The following is a 20,348-nucleotide window of genomic DNA, read 5'->3' on the forward strand; positions in this document are numbered from 1 at the left end:
GTCTTTATAATACACATTCTCACCACCACACACCGTGTCCTAGCAGTGAGTCATCATGTTACACATTCTCTTTGTTGTGTTTTAAGGTTTGCGTGAGTCGTTTTTTGTTCATAAGGAAGAATGATTATGGTACTGTATTAAACCCATTACTTGCTGCTGATAAGTCACTCTTTTGAATGAGGTTTGGAATCTCAATGGTATCACCTGAATAAATATATGAAATGAACCCATCCAATCTGGTAGTACTACAGTATCCATTGAGATTCTCATCTCTCCCAACAGAGCCTGTTTTCTCCTGTGGCCTTTGGCTTTGGCTGTGAGTATTTCTCCCAGTACGAGGAACAAGGAGTGGGCATCCAGTGGTTCAACCTGCACTCCAGCCCCATGGAGGGAGACACCTACAATTTCACCACTTCCATAATCATGTTGCATATCGATGCATGTATCTACGCTCTGGCCACCTGGTACATTGAAGCTGTTTTCCCAGGTAAGGTACATTGAAGCTGTTTTCCCAGGTAAGGTACATTTAAAGCTGTTTTGCCAGGTATTGAAACTGTTTTCCCAGGTAAGGAAATTAATGGTTTAAGTTATTTTTATCTAACTGCTCTATGGTTTCATGCCATTTTGTATAGAAGTTCATATTAAAATGCAGTTATATGTTCATTATAATATGTAATGCCAGTGCACCTTTGCAGATAGCAAAACTGCACTTATACTGGTATGACTAAACACATGTTGTTGGGATCTTTTGTCCAGGTGAATATGGGGTCCCCAGGCCATGGAACTTCGTGTTCAGTTTGAACTATTGGGGAGGAATTCCTCTAGAGGCCGGCATGCCCATCCCTCCGGCTCCCAGAGGACAGGGAGGAGGTAAGAAAAACACACACACACACTACATATGATGTAAAAAAACAGACACCGTTTTATGGTCCTGAGGTCCCCTCTCTGTGCCCGTCTCAGATCGCATCGAAGCCGACCCCTCTCACCTCATACTCGGTGTGGCCATCCGCAACCTGGTCAAAATCTACAAACAAGGTGCCAAGCTGGCGGTCAACCACCTCAATCTCAAGTTCTATGAAGGGCAGATCACCTCTTTCCTTGGGCACAACGGTGCTGGCAAAACAACCACAATGTAAGGGCTGTGCTTTAAGAACCATTGAATCAATATAGAATGTTTTAAAATGAAGTACAACAGCCAACACCACCATGTAAACCTGCACCTACATTAGACACATAGAAATGAATGTGGTGCTTGTACAGTAGGTGTTTTGTATTGCTTATGAATGTGGTACATACTGTCGCCCTAATCGAGGGCCATTGTACTGCTTATGTATTGCTTATGAATGTGCTTTGAAGCTCTAATGTAGGGTTCTAATTATAATCGTAGTAGTTAAAGAATAAATGGGTAAACTCTGCCGTTCGTGGTGAGTAATTTCTATACTTTCAATGCATTTTTCAGCAAAAGGTGGGTAAGTGTTGTTTACATGTGTTTACCCTCCACTGGTTATAATGCATAATACCCAGTTCATTTCCATTGACAGGTCTATCCTGACGGGTCTGTTTCCCCCCACGGCTGGGACTGTGTACATTAAGGGCATGGACATCCGAACTGACATGGACATCATCAGGAAGACCTTGGGAGTGTGTCCTCAGCACAATGTCCTTTTTGACATGTAAGCCCCTGCTGCAGGTAGCCTTGTGGTTAGAGCGTTGGGCCTGTAACCGAAAGGTTGCTGGATCGAATCCCCGAGTTGACAAGTTAAAAATCTGTCGTTCTCCCCCTGAGCAAGGCAGTTAACCCACTGTTCCCCGGGCGCTGAAGATGTGGATTTCGATTAAGACAGCCCCCCGCACCTCTCTGATTCAGGGGGGTTGGGTTAAATGTGGAAGACACATTTCAGTTGAAGACATTCAGTTGTACAACTGACTAGTTATCCCCTTTTCGCTAATATTTCTACTCTATATCTCATGAATACATGTCATTAAGTAATTTATCCTATTTCATTATATTGTAGTGCACACCATGTGGTGCTTGTTTTCGATCTTCCAACATAAATGAATTCATTGGTAATGTTAAAGCTGCAATATTTAACTTTTTGGGCATGTTGAGTAAATGTGAGTTATAGATCTGTCATTCTCATTGAAAGAAAGTCTAAGAATCAGTAGATATGTTCTATGTGTGCTATTTCTATGCTTCCCGTTCTTACGTTTAGTTTTTGCGTCTTTTGCTTTGTTTTGTACACCAGCTGAAAATACAATAATTTTGGTTATTGAAAATATATTTCAGAGGTTTAGATGGTCCAGTGATTATTGTTTTGTCACATAAATTGAAATTAGGGCGGACTATTCTAATTTTATAAATCAGGAAATGACGGAGCAATTTCTGCATATTGCACATTTATTTAACTGATATAACAGTGACAAAGATTAATAATCACTAGAGGGAATCAAGATAACGAAAGGCCCCATTCACTTAATCTCTTGCCCCTCAGGTTCCATCTTAAAACATTTACCCACTGTACATGTAAAATAGTTTGTTACTTAATCAGCCCTCTGACTTTAACCTTGTTATTCTTGTATAGTCTGACCGTAGAGGAGCATGTGTGGTTCTATGGTCGTCTGAAGGGCCTATTAGGCGATGAGGTGAGGAAGGAGTTGGACACTCTCCTGGAGGATGTGGGCCTGCTGCACAAACGCCACGAACAGACCAGGAACCTGTCTGGTATGGCTCCCTCCCTCTACTACTCAACATCCAATACAAATATGGCCTTCAGCTGTATACTATACAATATAATATATCCTTCAACAGCCACTACATATACTATATAATACCATACTCTCTGTCTCTCTGTGTCTGTCTTTCTCGCTCGCCCTCTGTCTCTGCCTCTACTCTCAGGTGGTATGCAGAGGAAGCTGTCGGTGGCCATAGCATTTGTGGGGGGTTCGAAGGTTGTGGTCCTGGATGAGCCCACAGCTGGGGTGGACCCCTACTCCCGTCGAGGCATTTGGGACCTGCTGCTCAAGTACCGCAAAGGTTAGCCCTGAACTGTGTCGGGTTGCAACATTTTCCGTGAACTTTGCCAAAATTCCCAGTATTTCCAGAAATCCCTGGTCTAACTTGGTGGCGGAGTTTATCATTTCATGTCAATTCAGGTGAAAGTATTCAATTGAATTATATATTTTATCTACTAGATCTTTTCGCTCTCTTTTTCTCCTTTTCCTTCTCTCTCCATCAGATCGCACCATCATCCTCTCCACCCACTACATGGATGAGGCTGACCTTCTCGGAGACCGCATAGCCATCATCTCCCAAGGGAAGCTGTGCTGCTGCGGCTCCCCCCTCTTCCTCAAGGCCAAGCTGGGGACGGGCTACTACCTCACCGTCGTCAAGAAGGAGGGACTGGATACTCGAACCCCCAGTAGTGCCAGCGCTACCAAACTGCCCCCTGCCACAAAGGTGAGTGAGAGATTGTATACCCCTGCACATGAGATTTTCTCAGGAATACGTTGTGCTTATTCACAAAGCGTCTCAGAATAGGATTTCTGATCTAGGAACAGGTCCCCCTGTCCTCATAATTAAGATCTAAAAGACCAAACTAATTCTACATCCGCACTCTAACGCTGAGACACTTTGTGAATATGGGCCCTGAAGACCATTTTACCAGTGCATCTTAATAGTCAAAAGTGGCTCACCTTTACTCATTTACTTCAGAGAGGAGATTAGGAGGTTATTGTAGACTCGCAATAGGGCAATGTATACTGTGGGATGCTAAAGGTCATTACTTTTATCACTGAACTATGACCCATTTTCTGATTGGCTCTCCCTCTGTATTTCAGGACAGTGACTCCTCCATGAGTGACGACACAGGTCTGGGCAGTGATGTTAGTGGCTCAGGTAGGGTCTCCAACCCAAAGTCACTAAGTGACATCCTGCTAGCTGTGTGTTGACAGCTCGCCATTATTGCAGACACCTGAAAAAACAACCACAAGCTTCTACCCCCCCCCCCCATCAGATAGGTCTACACAAGTATCTAGTGTGGGGTTAGGGCATGTTTCCGGACAGTGAAGTTTCAAACCTCAGAATAATTATCATTCTCCCTCCTGCTCCCTCTCCCCCACAGACCTGGCTGCCCTGTTGACCCTGGCGCAGCGTCACATCCCCGGGGCGCGGCTGGTGGAGGACGTGGGCCGTGAGGCGGTCATCAACCTGCCCCAGAAGTCGGCAGAGGACAGCAGTCTGGCCATCTTCCTCACAGAGCTTGACAGGAGGCAGGCTGATCTGGGCATCACCAGCTACGGCCTGTCTGACACCACCCTGGAGGAGGTGAGGAAAAGGAGATACACATACGCTGTGCATTCGGAAAGTATTCAGACCCCTTGACTTTTTCCACATTTTGTTACATTACAGCCTTACTCTAAAATCGATTTACATTTTTTTCCCCCTTATTAATCTACACACAATACCCTATAATTACAAGCATAGAAATCTTAAAAAAAAAAAAAAACTGAAATCACATTTACATAAGTATTCAGACCCTTTACTCAGTACTTTGTTGAAGCACCTTTGGCAGTTATTACAGCCTTGAGTCTTCTTGGGTATGACGTTACAAGTTTGGCACACCTATATTTGGGGAGTTTCTCTAATTATTCTCTGTAGATCCTCTCAAGTTCTGCCAGGTTGGATGGGGAGCTTTGCTGCACTGGTACTTTCAGGTCTCTCCAGAGATGTTAGATCAGGTTCAAGTCCGGGCTCTGGCTGGGCCACTCAAGGACATTCAGAGACTTGTCCCGAAGCCTTTCCTACGTTGTCTTGGCTGTGTGCTTAGGGTCCTTGTCCTGTTGGAAGGTGAACATTCGCCCCAGTCTGAGGTCCTGAGCGCTCTGGAACAGGTTTTCATCAAGGATCTCTCTGTACTTTCCTCCATTCATCTTCACTCGATCCTGACTAGTCTCCCAGTCCCTGTCGCTGAAAAACATCACCCCAGCATGATGCTGCCAACGCCATTTGTTCAGGCCAAAGAGTTCAATCTTGATTTCATCAGACCAGAGAATCTTGTATCTCATGGTTTGAGAGTCCTTTAGGTGCCTTTTACTGAGGAGGTGCTTCCGTATGGCCATTCTACCATAAAGACCTGATTGGTGGCATACTGCAGAGATGGTTGTCCTTCTGGAAGGTTCTCCCATCTCCACAGAAGAACTCTAGAGCTCTTGTCAGAGTGACCATCGTGTTCTTGGTCACCTCCCTGACCAAGGCACTCCTCCCCCGTTTGCTCAATTTGGCCGGGCGGCCAGCTCTAGGAAGAGCCTTGGTGGTTCAAAACTTCTTCCATTTAAGAGTGATTGAGGCCACTGTGTTCTTGGAGACCTTCAAAGCTGCAGACATTTTTTGGCACCTTCCCCAGATCTGTGCCTTGACACAATCCTGTCTTGGAGCTCTACGCTTGTTTTGGAGCTCTACGCTTGGCTTGTTTTGGAGCTCTTGGAGCTCTACGCTTGGCTTGTTTTGGAGCTCTTGGAGCTCTACGCTTGGCTTGTTTTTTGTCTTGGAGCTCTACGCTTGGCTTGTTTTTTGTCTTGGAGCTCTACGCTTGGCTTGTTTTTTGTCTTGGAGCTCTACGCTTGGCTTGTTTTTTGTCTTGGAGCTCTACGCTTGGCTTGTTTTTGCTCAGTCCTGCACTGTCAACTGTGGGACCTTATATAGACAGGTGTTTGGGCCTTTCCAAATCCAATCAATTGATTTGAATATAGGTGGACTCCAATCAAGTTGTAGAAACATCTCAAGGATGATCAATTGAAACAGGATGCACCTGAGCTCAATTTCGAGTCTCATAGTGAAGGGTCTGTATACCTATGTAAATAAGGTATTTATGTTTTTAATTTTAATACATTTGCAAAAATGTATTGTGTGTAGATTGCTGGGGAAAAATTTAATTTAATCCATTTTAGAATAAGGCTGTAACTGACTTTTTAATTCCATACTTTCCGAATGCACTGTATATATAAACACACACACACACTACAAAAGGCACAGCTGGGGGGGGGGTGGCTGGACCGGAGCCCATGCTGGCCAAGAGGCCATGAGGTCAGCATGCTTGCTCGTAATGGGCTACTCTCTCTCCTCTCTCACATTCTCACACACTCTCTCACACACACACACACACACGCGCGCATTAGCACACAGATAACACACACACATTGGCATACACACAGTCTCTCTCACACACATTTAGGGCTTAAAGAGGCTCTAAGCACTATATTACGTAGACACTAGCGTGTAACAGGCCAAAGTTTCATGAAGCTCATCCTAAATATAGTCATGACTACAAGCCGTCCATTGAACCTCTTGTGGACAGTTAAAACTCAGCTTTAACTAGATTAAGCAGGGTTTACCCGGAATAGTATATTTGCGGAGTTACTGTCACGGTAATGTGCTTAGGCTGCCAGCTTACCACGATTACCAGAAAAGATCCCGTTTGATAAGTTAGTAGGTTGGCTCCAAGCAGATTCTTTCTCTCCCCAGAGTTTTGCATTTTTGTGTTAGAGTTTTGAGTTCTCTATTAGTTATTATAAACTGTGAGCCCTGAATGATGATTGGCTGACAGCCGTGGTGTATCAGACTGTATACCACGGGTATGACAAAACATTTATTTTTACTGCTCTAATTACATTGGTCACCAGTTTATAATACTAATAAGGCACCTCAAATCAAATGTATTTATATAGCCCTTCGTACATCAGCTGATACCTCAAAGTGCTGTACAGAAACCCAGCCTAAAACCCCAAACAGCAAGCAATGCAGGTGTTTAAGCACGTTGGCTAGGAAAAACTCCCTAGAAAGGCCAAAACCTAGGAAGAAACCTAGAGAGGAACCAGGCTATGAGGGGTGGCCAGTCTTCTTCTGGCTGTGCCGGGTGGAGATTATAACAGAACATGGCCAAGATGTTCAAATGTTCATAAATGACCAGCATGGTCAAATAATAGGTCTGGGACAGGTAGCACGTCCGGTGAACAGGTCCGGATTCCATAGCCGCAGGCAGAACAGTTGAAACTGGAGCAGCAGCACGACCAGGTGGACTGGGGACAGCAAGGAGCCATCATGCCAGGTAGTCCTGGGGCATGGTCCTAGGGCTCAGGTCCTCCGAGAGAGAAAGAGAGAATTAGAGAGAGCATACTTAAATTCACACAGGACACCAGATAAGACAGGAGAAGTATTCCAGATATAACAAACTGACCCTAGCCCCCCGACACAAACTACTGCAGCATAAATACTGGAGGCTGAGACGGGAGGAGTCAGGAGCCACTGTGGCCCCAACCTCTGGGTTTGTGGTATATGGCCAAAAAACGTTGCGTCGTTCATAAGGACAGCCCTTAGCCGTAATATATTGGCCATATACCACACCCCTCAGGCCTTATTGCTTAATTGAAACATGACATTTATCTACTTGATTCCAACACACAAGGCAGAAGATGTTTAACAATGTCATCTGTTCCTGTAGATCTTTCTGAGAGTGGCTGAGGAGACAGGGGTGGACGTGGACCCAGAAGACAGCCCAGGACAAGCTGACACACCCCATGGGCAGGGTCAAGGACAGGGCTTGTCTGGAGAGCCATCTGAGGATCCAGGTAAACACAAGGGAAAACATAATCACACACACACACACACACACACACACACACACACACACATAGAAACACGCCTAGAAACACAGTCTTCCTGTGTTGTTATTTAACATGGTCTGTCCTCCTTTCTGACTCTTTCTTTGCACTGCTGCCAGGAAGAAAACGGCTTCGCAAGCAAGGTACCTACAGTACTGGGCCTTTAACTTCCTTTTTTCAGAAGCTCAGCTCTCTACCCCTAACTGCAGCAGTTGGAATACGAGTCGTTTGGCTCAATGAACAATGTTTCTTTCTCTCCATCATGCTTGGGCCTTTCCTGCACACAGAGCCCCAGGAGACAGACCTGCTGAGTGGGGATGGCCATGGCGGTGTCCCTCTGACTGGTTGGGGTTTGACGTGGCAGCAGCTCCGTGCTCTCTTCATCAAGAGGTGGCTGTATGCCCTCCGCAGTCGCAGGGGCTTCTTCGCTCAGGTGCAGACTCATAAACTTGACTTTATTCTCAATCAGTTGTCCTTATCAAATAAAAGGTCCGATATGAACTAAAATACAAGCATGTGATACAATGAAGAGAGACCAATGACAGGCTATTGTGACACCATGTCCTTGTGTTTCAGATCGTGCTGCCTGCTGTGTTTGTGTTGATCGCTCTCCTTTTCAGCCTCATCGTCCCTCCGTTTGGAAAGTACCCCTCGCTCCAGCTACAGCCCTGGATGTACGGGGAACAGTACACCTTCTTCAGGTAAAGACCTACATCTATTGATTTCAAGTACAGATGTAGGCTCTTAATGTGAGCCAGTTTTCTACAGCAGGAAAATAATCCTGCAGCAACAGGAAATGTGAATTATTATGTGGATTATAATTAATGGACATTTTTGTAGGGGTTAATACATTTTTCGTAAGTCTGAAAATGACAAACTACAGAAGCCTTTTTTTCTTATTTTTTTTGAATTTGACCCCCGTTTCTCCCGAATTTCGTTGTATCCAATTGTTAGTAGTTACTATCTTGTCTCATCGCTACAACTCCCGTACGGGCTCGGTAGAGACGAAGGTTGAAAGCCATGCGTCCTTCGAAACACAACCCAACCAACCCGCGCTTCTTTACACAGCGCGCATCCAACCCGGAAGCCAGCCGCACCAATGTGTCGGAGGAAACACCGTGCACCTGGCTACCTGGTTAGCGTGCACTGCGCCCGGTCCGCCACAGGAGTCGGTAGTGCGCGATGAGACAAGGATATCCCTACCGACCAAACCCTCCCTAACCCGGACGACGCTAGGCCAATTGTGCGTCACCCCATGGACCTCCCGGTCGCGGCCGGCTGCGACAGAGCCTGGGCTCGAACCCAGTGCCCTAGACCACTGCGCCACCCAGGAGGCCACAGAAGCCTTTTTTAATCTCCAAATATACTACAAGTTTTAGTTCTCCTTCAACAAGGTGATCAGATTAAGATCCTACATCTGTAGTCTTGAATGGCAATTATCAGATTAACATTCTAATAAATGTTTGGACTGGAGCTTCAAGGAGTCAGTTGTTCCCATGTTGCCAGATTCTGCTTTGTCTTCCTATTTTTCTTTGTTTGTATTGAACCTTATCTGTGGTGTCCTCTTTCCAGCAACGATGCCCCTGGGGATCCTGCCATTCAGAATCTGCTGGATGCCCTTCTGGACCGGCCTGGATTTGGAACCAAGTGCATGGAAAACAGCACGTAAGTCCTTCTCCTCGGTTTTCTCCTCTACTAAAGCAACACGTACTGTAGAAACACAACACTGTGTTACCTGGCTAGTCCAGCTGCAACCACAAAGGAAAGCGGACACCTTCCTATGTGTTATCATTTTAAAGTGTAAACCACTATGTTCATTATTGGCATTACCAACAAGGTTTTTTCTGTTGTCTCAATGTATTCTTAGTTCGTTTGTGCGTACAGGTGTGTTTTTATGAGAGAGGGTTCATTCTATTATGGACCTGTCATTCACCAGGTTCCCCACATGACTTGTGACTTAGTGCTATTGACTTTTCCCAAGGACACTTGTGGAGGGACAGTGCATATTAGCATGAACATAAGAGATTTAAGTTGGGCCTATGTTTCCTCAATTGGGTGTTGTGGCGTATTTTGCATGTTCACGCTAGGATGTGTCCCCTGCAGGGATCCTCAGTGTTTGCAGGAGGAGGAAGGCATGTTCATGAGGCCCCAGATTCTCTACTCCACCTGGCAGCTCTTCAACAGGGGCAACTGGACTGCAGACAAGCCATCTCCTGACTGTGAGTGCAGCTCTGAGGAGGTCCGCAGGATGCTACCAGACTGCCCTGAAGGAGCCGGAGGCATCCCCCCTCCACAGGTCAATATCTCATAACTACGTTTACTTTATTCTTCTTTATAGTTAAACATTGCATTATATATACGGCTACTTTGTTCTCAGTGGTTAAACATTGCATAAATAATGGTACTGTAACTAATCTCCTATGACAGACTTTCATTAAAATATGAGAATTTGTTCTCAATGACTTAGCTACCTGCCTAAATATATATCCAATACCTAAATGTCCATATACTGTTGTGTGTACTGGAACTTGTTTCTATGTTCCACAGGTCCAGAGATTGACAGGGGATATCCTGCAGAATATGACCGGCCGCAATATCTCGGACTACCTGGTCAAGACTTACCCTCAGATAATGAAGAAAAGGTCTCTTACACCACTCGCTTGATTATTATCTTTGTTGGAAAGTATTACTGTGATTAAATCTGTGTTTTTCCACCTTACAAATTAATTTCTTCTTACGTTTTCAGCCTAACTTCAGCCACTAAGAAGTGGATCAACGAATTCAGGTAAGTGGAGTGGGATACTTACTCACCATGTAAAATCATAGACATCACTTGTCTACAGCCCTAATCTCGGTTAACCCAGAACTAAAATCTTGCATAATTTGGTCAGATGCTGTCCAAGAGAGATTACTAATACATTACAGTCCATCTACTCTGAAGTAAATGTGATGTCTGTTTCTGTTATAGATATGGGGGCTTCTCTCTGGGGGGCAGAGGTACTCAGGCTGTCCCACAGGCCTACCAAATAGAGGACTCAGTCATGTCTATACGGTCACGTTACAAAGTGGCACAGGTAGGAGTTGAAATCTTTTACACCCTCAACGTCAGGTTTCCTCTTAGTTTCTTTGTTGTCTTTATTTAATGTCTGGTTCTCTCTTTCTCACAGAATAGCTCATTGGATCAGCTCCTGGGTCGCCTACCAGAGTTTCTGGGTGGACTGAATAGTCAGAACAATGTTAAGGTGAGAGGTCAAAGGATGAGTGTGTGTGAGCACCTGTGGGTGTGTGTATGCATGTGCATCTGTGTGTTTTGTTTCACCGTTACCTAAGCTCTACCTCACCCCTGCTAGGTGTGGTATAACAACAAGGGTTGGCACGCCATGGCATCGTTTGTCAATGTCATGAACAATGGCCTGCTCCGTGCCAGCCTGCCCCCAGGGTCAGAGCGAATGAAGTATGGCATAACCGCCTACAACCACCCTCTCAACCTCACCAAGGAACAGCTCACTGAAATTGCCATGTAAGCTCTCTGTCTCTCTTTCTCTCTAGTTTCCTATTCAATTCACACCAATAAGTCTCCTTGTTGATTAAGCCTAAGCTTAGTGTGTCGGAGTGAATCAAATCCCTCTTTTTGGAATTGCTTGTTGTAAGCACTATTAGACAATAATTGTACTGTACAGAGCAGGTTGAGTACTGTTAGTATGAAAATGTTATAGGTAGGTAAACATGATACCACACTGGCCTTAAGTGACTAATAATTTCTGTCAACAAAATACAGAATAAATTGTGCTCACCATACTCATTGCCGCTCTGTTTTCAGGATGACGACCTCAGTAGATGTTCTGGTGTCCATCTGTGTGATCTTCTCCATGTCCTTTGTGCCGGCCAGCTTTGTGCTGTTTCTCATCGAGGAGAGGGTCAGCAAAGCCAAGCACCTTCAGTTTGTCAGCGGAGTCCGGCCCATTCTCTACTGGCTGGCTAACTTCACCTGGGACATGGTTAGTCTCCTACCATCTTGATAGGCTTAACTGATACCTGTTTTGTTAGCACTAATATAAAATGTACACTCCAGAGCCTTATTCACTAGTTACCTTGAGTTTTGGCTCAAATATCAACTTTATATCAAATCATATCAAATACAATTTTATTGGTTGTGTACACATTTTGCAGATGTTATCGCAGGTGTAGCCAAATGCTTGTGTTTCTAGCTCCAATTGCACTAATACCTAACCATAGAAAACAATACATGCAAGATAAATAACTTATGAATAATATAACGGATGAAAAAGAGACATAAGGGGAATGAATGTAGGCATGTATTGTCTATGTTTCAGAAGCCTGATAATGTTGACAGTAAAACATCTCCTTTCAAACCTTGTGGCTCTCTATCATTCAGTGGCATGTACTGTAACTCCAGGGCACAATTTAAAAAAAGTTATCGATCTGGATTTCGCCTATCGGATTAGATTAAATGCATAGAAATAGAATGGCCGAATCATTGACTTGACTTGTTCTATTCATTATATTTCTATGCATTTAACCATATCCGATATGTGAAATCCCTGATAGATAACTTTTGAAAAACTGGACCCAGGGGATACGTCTCATCTCTATTGAATTGTACTTAACTGGCCTTCTACTTTCTTCCAGCTGAACTATACAGTCCCGGCCACTATGGTGGTCCTCATCTTCATTTGCTTCCAGCAACAGTCCTATGTGTCTGAAACCAACCTCCCTGCTCTGGTCCTGTTGCTCTTGCTTTATGGGTAAGGGCCATGGACACGTGTGGCTTTGTTATCATTGCACTCATAACTAATGATGTTGTATGTGCACTTTATTACATTCAGTAATAAACAATTATACAAATTCAAAATCTTTTCAAACATCACTACAACAGTATGTTTGCTTGAGTGGTCATATCATTGTTTATTTTATTTCAATAGCTGAGGTCTCCTTTAAAGAATGTCACAGAGTTGTTCTTAGCAAAGTTCATGGTGCATTGCGAAACAAATTCCTTCTTACTGATTAGAATTTCTCTCTCCTCCATTTCAGCTGGTCTATCACACCTCTCATGTATCCAGCCTCCTTCCTGTTCAGTGTCCCCAGCACTGCTTATGTTGTCCTCACCTCAATCAACCTCTTCATCGGCATCAACGGCAGCATAGCCACCTTTGTCTTGGAGCTGTTCGTAGATCAGGTGGGTCATGCACTTGACTATGATATTATATCAGGGCTACTGATTAGTCTCAGGGCTCTGCTGATATTTAGATTTACAACCAACACTAGGTCAGCTGAGGGTGTCTGGTTACATGGTACAACAGTGTACTACTTTAAATGTTGTTTTTTCAAATGGTTTGCACCACTACAATTGCAAAATGTTTGCCAGTGTTACTAGAAGCAAACATGGCTGCAGATTAACAAATCAGATTTGAATGTTATTTTACTATGGTATTCAGACATTAACTCGTCTGTCTGCTTTTCAGCACTTGAACGATATCAACAAGATCCTAAAGAAAGTCTTCCTGATCTTCCCCCACTTCTGTCTGGGTCGAGGCCTCATCGACATGGCTAAGAACCAGGCTATGTTGGACGCTTTCCAGAGACTGGGTATAATATTTTTTTATTTTGTGACCAACTTTTTATTTAGTTTAGTATTTTTTCCAAGAGGGAGGGGCTACAGGTACAAAAAACAGTCCACATTCTCCATTTCATCGTAAAATGTTTCCTTGGTGTTAAATAGCCTGAACAAACTTAAAATGTATAAATTGATGGTTCGGATTAAGGAATGCCAAGGTCATATTTTTCCATATTCTGTTCCAGTTACAGAGTTGTTCAGATTCAATTAGATCTGTGAACCATACTTTTTTAATGGCTGTCTCATAATATGAGCGTTCCAAAAGTAGTTTATATATTATAGAGATCAGTCCTTTCAGAATAATTTATTTATAAATCACATCATTGGATGGTTCAGTAGTTGGGTTTTTATGGGACTCCGTAGGCCATCATAGCTGGAAATACCATTTAAAGTTTGGTACGGATAGTTCTCCTACGTCCTTCCCTTTTTCCAAGATTGTTTAACCTGTTATGGCTGGAATTCCGATACCTGGATCGATATGACAACTACCAGTGAAAATAGAGGGCGCCAAAATTCAAACCACAGAAATCTCATAATTACAATTCCTAAAACATACATGTGTTTTATATCATTTTAAATCTATTTTTTTATTTTACCTTTATTTAACTAGGCAAGTCCGTTAAGAACAAATTCTTATTTTCAATGACGGCCTAGGAACAGTGGGTTTAACTGCCTGTTCAGGGGCAGAACGACAGATTTGTACCTTGTCAGCTCGGGGGTTTGAACTTGCAACCTTCCGGTTACTAGTCCAACGCTCTAACCACTAGGCTACCGCCCCATTTTCATTGTTAATCCCACCAAAGTGTCCGATTTCAAATAGGCTTTTCAGCGAAAGCACTACAAACGATTGTTAGGTCTCCACCAAACCACAATAAGCACAGCAATTTTCCAGCTAAATATAACCTTCACAAAAACCAGAAATAAAGATAAAATTAATCACTAACCTTGAATTATCTTCATCAGATGACACTCATAGGACTTCATGTTCCACAATACATGCATGTTTTGTTTGATAAAGTTCATATTTACAGTGCCTTGCGAAAGTATTCGGCCCCCTTGAACTTTGCGACCTTTTGCCACATTTCAGGCTTCAAACATAAAGATATAAAACTATTTTTTTTGTGAAGAATCAACAACAAGTGGGACACAATCATGAAGTGGAACGACATTTATTGGATATTCAAACTTTTTTTAACAAATCAAAAACTTAAAAATGGGGCGTGCAAAATTATTCAGCCCCCTTAAGTTAATACTTTGTAGCGCCACCTTTTTCTGCGATTACAGCTGTAAGTCGCTTGGGGTATGTCTCTATCAGTTTTGCACATCGAGAGACTGACATTTTTTCTCATTCCTCCTTGCAAAACAGCTCGAGCTCAGTGAGGTTGGATGGAGAGCATTTGTGAACAGCAGTTTTCAGTTCTTTCCACAGATTCGATTGGATTCAGGTCTGGACTTTGACTTGGCCATTCTAACACCTGGATATGTTTATTTTTGAACCATTCCATTGTAGATTTTGCTTTATGTTTTGGATCATTGTCTTGTTGGAAGACAAATCTCCATCCCAGTCTCAGGTCTTTTGCAGACTCCATCAGGTTTTCTTCCAGAATGGTCCTGTATTTGGCTCCATCCATCTTCCCATCAATTTTAACCATCTTCCCTGTCCCTGCTGAAGAAAAGCAGGCCCAAACCATGATGCTGCCACCACCATGTTTGACAGTGGGGATGGTGTGTTCAGCTGTGTTGCTTTTACGCCAAACATAACGTTTTGCATTGTTGCCAAAAAGTTCAATTTTGGTTTCATCTGACCAGAGCACCTTCTTCCACATGTTTGGTGTGTCTCCCAGGTGGCTTGTGGCAAACTTTAAACAACACTTTTTATGGATATCTTTAAGAAATGGCTTTCTTCTTGCCACTTTTCCATAAAGGCCAGATTTGTGCAATATACGACTGATTGTTGTCCTATGGACAGAGTCTCCCACCTCAGCTGTAGATCTCTGCAGTTCACCCAGAGTGATCATGGGCCTCTTGGCTGCATCTCTGATCAGTCTTCTCCTTGTATGAGCTGAAAGTTTAGAGGGACGGCCAGGTCTTCTTAGATTTGCAGTGGTCTGATACTCCTTCCATTTCAATATTATCGCTTGCACAGTGCTCCTTGGGATGTTTAAAGCTTGGGAAATCTTTTTGTATCCAAATCCGGCTTTAAACTTCTTCACAACAGTATCTCGGACCTGCCTGGTGTGTTCCTTGTTCTTCATGATGCTCTCTGCGCTTTTGACGGACCTCTGAGACTATCACAGTGCAGGTGCATTTATATGGAGACTTGATTACACACAGGTGGATTGTATTTATCGTCATTTAGGTCAACATTGGATCATTCAGAGATCCTCACTGAACTTCTGGAGAGTTTGCTGCACTGAAAGTATTAACTTAAGGGGGCTGAATAATTTTGCACGCCCAATTTTTTAGTTTTTGATTTGTTAAAAAAGTTTGAAATATCCAATAAATGTCGTTCCACTTCATGATTGTGTCCCACTTGTTGTTGATTCTTCACAAAAAAATACAGTTTTATATCTTTATGTTTGAAGCCTGAAATGTGGCAAAAGGTCGCAAAGTTCAAGGGGGCCGAATACTTTCGCAAGGCACTGTATATAAAAATAATCTGAGTTTACAATGGTGCGTTAGATTCACCAGTTCCAAAAACATCAAGTGATTTTGCATAGCCACATCATTCAACAGAAATACTCATCATAAATGTAGATGATAATATAGTTAGTTATACACATGGAATTGTAGATCCTTAATGCAACCGCTGTGTCAGATTTTAAAAACTTTACAGAAAAATAAATGCATGCAATAATCTGAGACGGAGCTCAATTTAAAAACACCACAGCCGCAAAGATGGCGTCAACATAAACAAGAAATTACATGATAAATATTCCCTTTGATGATCTACATCAGAAAGCACTCCAGGAATTCCAGGTCCACAATAAATGTTTGTTTTTTTCGAAAATGTCCGTTATTTATGTCCAAATACCTTCTTTTGTTAGAGCGTTTGGTATACATGTCCAAACGCTAATTCTGGTCAGCGTTATATCGGACAAAAACTTCAAAAAGTGATATTACCGGTTGAAGAAACATTTCAAACTAAGTACAGAATCAATCATTAGGATGTTTTTAATATATAGCTTCAATAAAGTTCCAACCTGGAGTATTCCTTCTAGTCTTTGTGAGCCATGGAACACAAGTGGGTACGATGAGGAAAAAGCGCATTCACAAAATGGCTGCTTGATGGACAGCTGATATATTTTGCTCTCATTCACTCCCACAACAACATAGAAGCCTCATTATAATTTATATTGATGGTTGACATCTAGTGGACCCCTAGGCAGTGCAACATCATTCATATCTCAAGGGGATTTCATTGGGGACTCTGGTGAATATATATATATATATATACACAAGCTCAGATTTCTGACTTCCTGTTTTGATTTCACCTCAGGATTTTGCCTGCCAATATGAGTTCTGCTATACTCACATACATCATTCAGTTTTAGAAACTTCAGTGTTTTCTATCCAATACTTATAATAATATGCAAATATTAGCAACTATGACTGAGGAGCAGGCCGTTTGATATGGGCACCTTTTCATCCAAGCTACTCAATACTGCCCCTGCAGCCATAAAAAGTTAACTTGCCATATACAGTGCCTTCGGAAAGTATTCAGACCCCTTGACTTTTTCCACATTTTGTTACAGTATCAATCAAATTCGTCAGCTGATGTCACAAAGTGCTGTACAGAAACCCAGCCTAAAACCCCAAACAGCAAGCAATGCATGTGTAGAAGCACGGTGGCTAGGAAAAACTCCTTAGAAAGGCCAGAACCTAGGAAGAAACCTAGAGAGGAACCAGGCTATGAGGGGTGGCCAGTCCTCTTCTGGCTGTGGCGGGTGGAGATTATAACAGAACATGGCCAAGATATTCATAGATGACCAGCAGGGTCAAATAATAATAATCACAGTGGTTGTCGAGGGTGCAACAGGTCGGCACCTCAGGAGTAAATGTCAGTTGGCTTTTCATAGCCAATAATTCAGAGTATCTCTACCGCTCCTGCTGTCTGTAGAGAGTTGAAAACAGCAGGTCTGAGACAGGTATCACATCCGGTGAACAGGTTAGGGTTCCATAGCCTCAGGCAGAGCAGTTGAAACTGGAGCAGCACCACGGCACATCCTTATTCTAAAATTGATTAAATAAAAAAATACCCCATAATGACGAAGCGAAAAAAAGGTTTTTAGAAATGTTTGCAAATGTATTAAAAATAAATGCCTTATTTACATAAGTATTCAGACCCTTTGCTATGAGTCTCGAAATTAAGCTCAGGTGCATCCTTTTTCCATTGATCATCCTTGAGATGTTTCAACAAATTAATTGGAGTCCACATGTGGTAAATTCAATTGCTTGGACATGATTTGGAAAGGCACACACATGTCTATGTCTATATAAGGTACCACAGTTGACAGTACATGTCAGAGCAAAAACGAAGCCATGAGATCGAAGGAATTGTCCATAGAGCTCCAAGGCAACATTCTGTCGAGGCACAGAACTGGGGAAGTGTACCAAAAAATGTCTGCAGCATTGAATGTCCCCTAGAACACAGTGGCCTCCATTCTTCAATGGAAGAAGTTTGGAACCACCAAGACTCTTCTTGGAGCTAGCCACCAGGCCAAACTGAGCAATCGGGGGAGAAGGGCTTTGGTCAGGGAGGTGACCAAAAACCTGATGGTCACTCTGACAGAGCTCTAGAGTTCCTCTGTGGAGATGGTATAACCTTCCAGAATGACAACCATCTCTGCAGCACTCCACCAATCAGGTCTTTATAGTAGAGTGGCCAGACAGAAGCCACTCCTAAAGACTTGAGAAAGAAGATTCTCCGGTCTGATGAAACCAAGATTGAACGCTTTGCCCAGACTGTCAAATGTCAAGTCTGGAGGAAACCTGGCACCATCATTACGGTGAAGCATGGTGGTGGCAGCATCATGCTGTGGGGATATTTTTCAGAGACCGGGACTGGGAGACTAGTCAGGATCGAAGCAAAGATGAACAGAGCAAAGTACAGATAAATCCTTGATGAAAACCTGTTCAGGACCTCAGACTGGGGCAAAGGTTCACCTTCCAACAGGACAACGACCCTAAGCACACAGCCAAGACAACGCAGGAGTGGCTTCGGGACAAGTCTCTGAATGTCCTTGAGTGGCCCAGCCAGAGCCCTGACTTGAACCCGATCTAACATCTCTGGAGAGACCTGAAAATAGCTGTGCAGCAACGCTCCCCATCCAACCTGACAGAGCTTGAGGATCTGCAGAGAAGAATTGGAGAAACTCCCCCAAGTATAAAAACCTGTACTAAAAACCTGTTTTTGCTTTGTCATTATGGGATATTGTGTGTAGATTGATGAGAAAAAAAGATATTTTATTAATTTTAGAATAAGGCTGTAACCTAACAAAATGTGGAAAAAGTCAAGGGGTCTGAATACTTTCTGAAGGCACTATAAATGTTGAAGCCGCACTATGAATTTTATCCAAATAACCAGAATGGGGAGCCATGGGAAGCATTGAACAACAGAAATTCAGCCGTGGCAATATATTCATTTTGACAATAGATATTCTGTCGGTTAAAGCAACTGGGATATTATTCTATCTACTGAAGTTGAATTGAATTGAGCGCTCTGTTAAAGTTTTTGGCAATGGTTTTATCTAAAGAAGGAAATACATTACTAGTCAAAAGTTCGGACACAACTACTCATTCAAGGGTTTTTCTATTTTTATTTATATATACTCATAAATATTTTAAATGGGAAACAATTGGGATTTCATAATTAGAGATGGAGTCCTCCATCGGGGTCTTGAGATTCAGTAGGGCTGATTTTAGTTCAATTCAGCTTTTTTCAAATTATAAAATAATCTATAATCTTCAATGTGTTTGGGAGTGATTGAGGTACATTGTATAGTCCCGTACCCCTTAAAACATTCAACCTCCAGCTGCGTACCCCCTCTAGCACCAGGGTCAAATGTTTTTTGCCATCATAAGCCTGCCACACACACACACTATACGATACTTTTATTAAACATAATAAGTGTGAGGTTTTTGTCACAACCCGGCTCGTGGGAAGTGACAAATAGCTCTTATAGGACCAGGGCACAAGTGAAATGTATGGTCAGTAAAGAACTTTTTTTTTTTATTATTTTTTAATTTTTTTTTTTTTTTACCCCTTTTTCTCCCCAATTTCGTGGTATCCAATTGTTGTAGTAGCTAATATCTTGTCTCATCGCTACAACTCCCGTACGGGCTCGGGAGAGACGAAGGTTGAAAGTCATGCGTCCTCCGATACACAACCCAACCAAGCCGCACTGCTTCTTAACACAGCGCACATCCAACCCGGAAGCCAGCCGCACCAATGCGCCGGAGGAAACACCGTGCACCTGGCCACCTTGGTTAGCGTACACTGCGCCCAGCCCGCCACAGGAGTCGCTGGTGTGCGATGAGACAAGGACACCCCTACCGACCAAGCCCTCCCGGGCGACGCTAGGCCAATTGTGCGTCGCCCCACGGACCTCCCGGTCGCGGTCGGTTACGACAGAGCCTGGGCGCGAACCCAGGGACTCTGATGGCACAGCTGGCGCTGCAGTACTGGCCCTTAACCACTGCGCCACCCGGAGGCCAGTCAGTAAAGAACTTTAAGCTCATCTCTCAATTCAAAAACACGTGTCAATATTTTGACCCTTGATAACCAGTGTATTCTGTATGTGTAAAAGCTTTACATGGTCGCTGCCCATATCATTGCATAGTGCAGAAAATACACAAGAGTTCAGGGACCTTGCTTTAACAAAGTTAACCATTTTCACTGTTGTCCAAAACGTATTTCAAGCTGTCAGGCATCCCCTTGGCAGCAAGAACCTCTCGGTGGATGCTGTAGTGTACCCAAGTGGCATCAGGAGCAACTGCTTGCACGCGCGTTACCACTCCACTATGTCTCCCTGTCATGGTTTGTCAGAGTTTACTA

The 20,348-nt window shown here is 43.2% G+C and overlaps 1 protein-coding gene across 2 annotated transcripts in view; it reads left to right on the plus strand.

Annotated features, from left to right (window-relative positions):
* zgc:172302 (phospholipid-transporting ATPase ABCA1) overlaps window positions 1-20,348 on the plus strand; it is a 48,992-nt gene that overhangs the window by 21,399 nt on the left and 7,245 nt on the right. The window contains exons 17-40 of one of the 2 annotated variants that reach the window (XM_021570221.2): window positions 283-487; window positions 757-870; window positions 961-1,132; window positions 1,542-1,673; window positions 2,583-2,722; window positions 2,897-3,034; window positions 3,237-3,457; window positions 3,838-3,895; window positions 4,122-4,324; window positions 7,497-7,623; window positions 7,776-7,799; window positions 7,944-8,089; window positions 8,233-8,357; window positions 9,229-9,321; window positions 9,760-9,952; window positions 10,204-10,298; window positions 10,403-10,441; window positions 10,625-10,730; window positions 10,824-10,898; window positions 11,007-11,176; window positions 11,477-11,654; window positions 12,307-12,422; window positions 12,709-12,853; window positions 13,140-13,263. In XM_021570221.2, coding sequence (XP_021425896.2) covers window positions 283-487; window positions 757-870; window positions 961-1,132; window positions 1,542-1,673; window positions 2,583-2,722; window positions 2,897-3,034; window positions 3,237-3,457; window positions 3,838-3,895; window positions 4,122-4,324; window positions 7,497-7,623; window positions 7,776-7,799; window positions 7,944-8,089; window positions 8,233-8,357; window positions 9,229-9,321; window positions 9,760-9,952; window positions 10,204-10,298; window positions 10,403-10,441; window positions 10,625-10,730; window positions 10,824-10,898; window positions 11,007-11,176; window positions 11,477-11,654; window positions 12,307-12,422; window positions 12,709-12,853; window positions 13,140-13,263 — 3,139 coding nt within the window. The remainder of the gene's footprint in view (window positions 1-282; window positions 488-756; window positions 871-960; window positions 1,133-1,541; window positions 1,674-2,582; window positions 2,723-2,896; window positions 3,035-3,236; window positions 3,458-3,837; window positions 3,896-4,121; window positions 4,325-7,496; window positions 7,624-7,775; window positions 7,800-7,943; window positions 8,090-8,232; window positions 8,358-9,228; window positions 9,322-9,759; window positions 9,953-10,203; window positions 10,299-10,402; window positions 10,442-10,624; window positions 10,731-10,823; window positions 10,899-11,006; window positions 11,177-11,476; window positions 11,655-12,306; window positions 12,423-12,708; window positions 12,854-13,139; window positions 13,264-20,348) is intronic. The other variant, XM_021570287.2, reaches the window with a different exon arrangement.

This window comes from Oncorhynchus mykiss, chromosome 1 (assembly GCF_013265735.2).
Source record: "Oncorhynchus mykiss isolate Arlee chromosome 1, USDA_OmykA_1.1, whole genome shotgun sequence".
NCBI classification, from domain to species: Eukaryota; Metazoa; Chordata; class Actinopteri; order Salmoniformes; family Salmonidae; genus Oncorhynchus; species Oncorhynchus mykiss.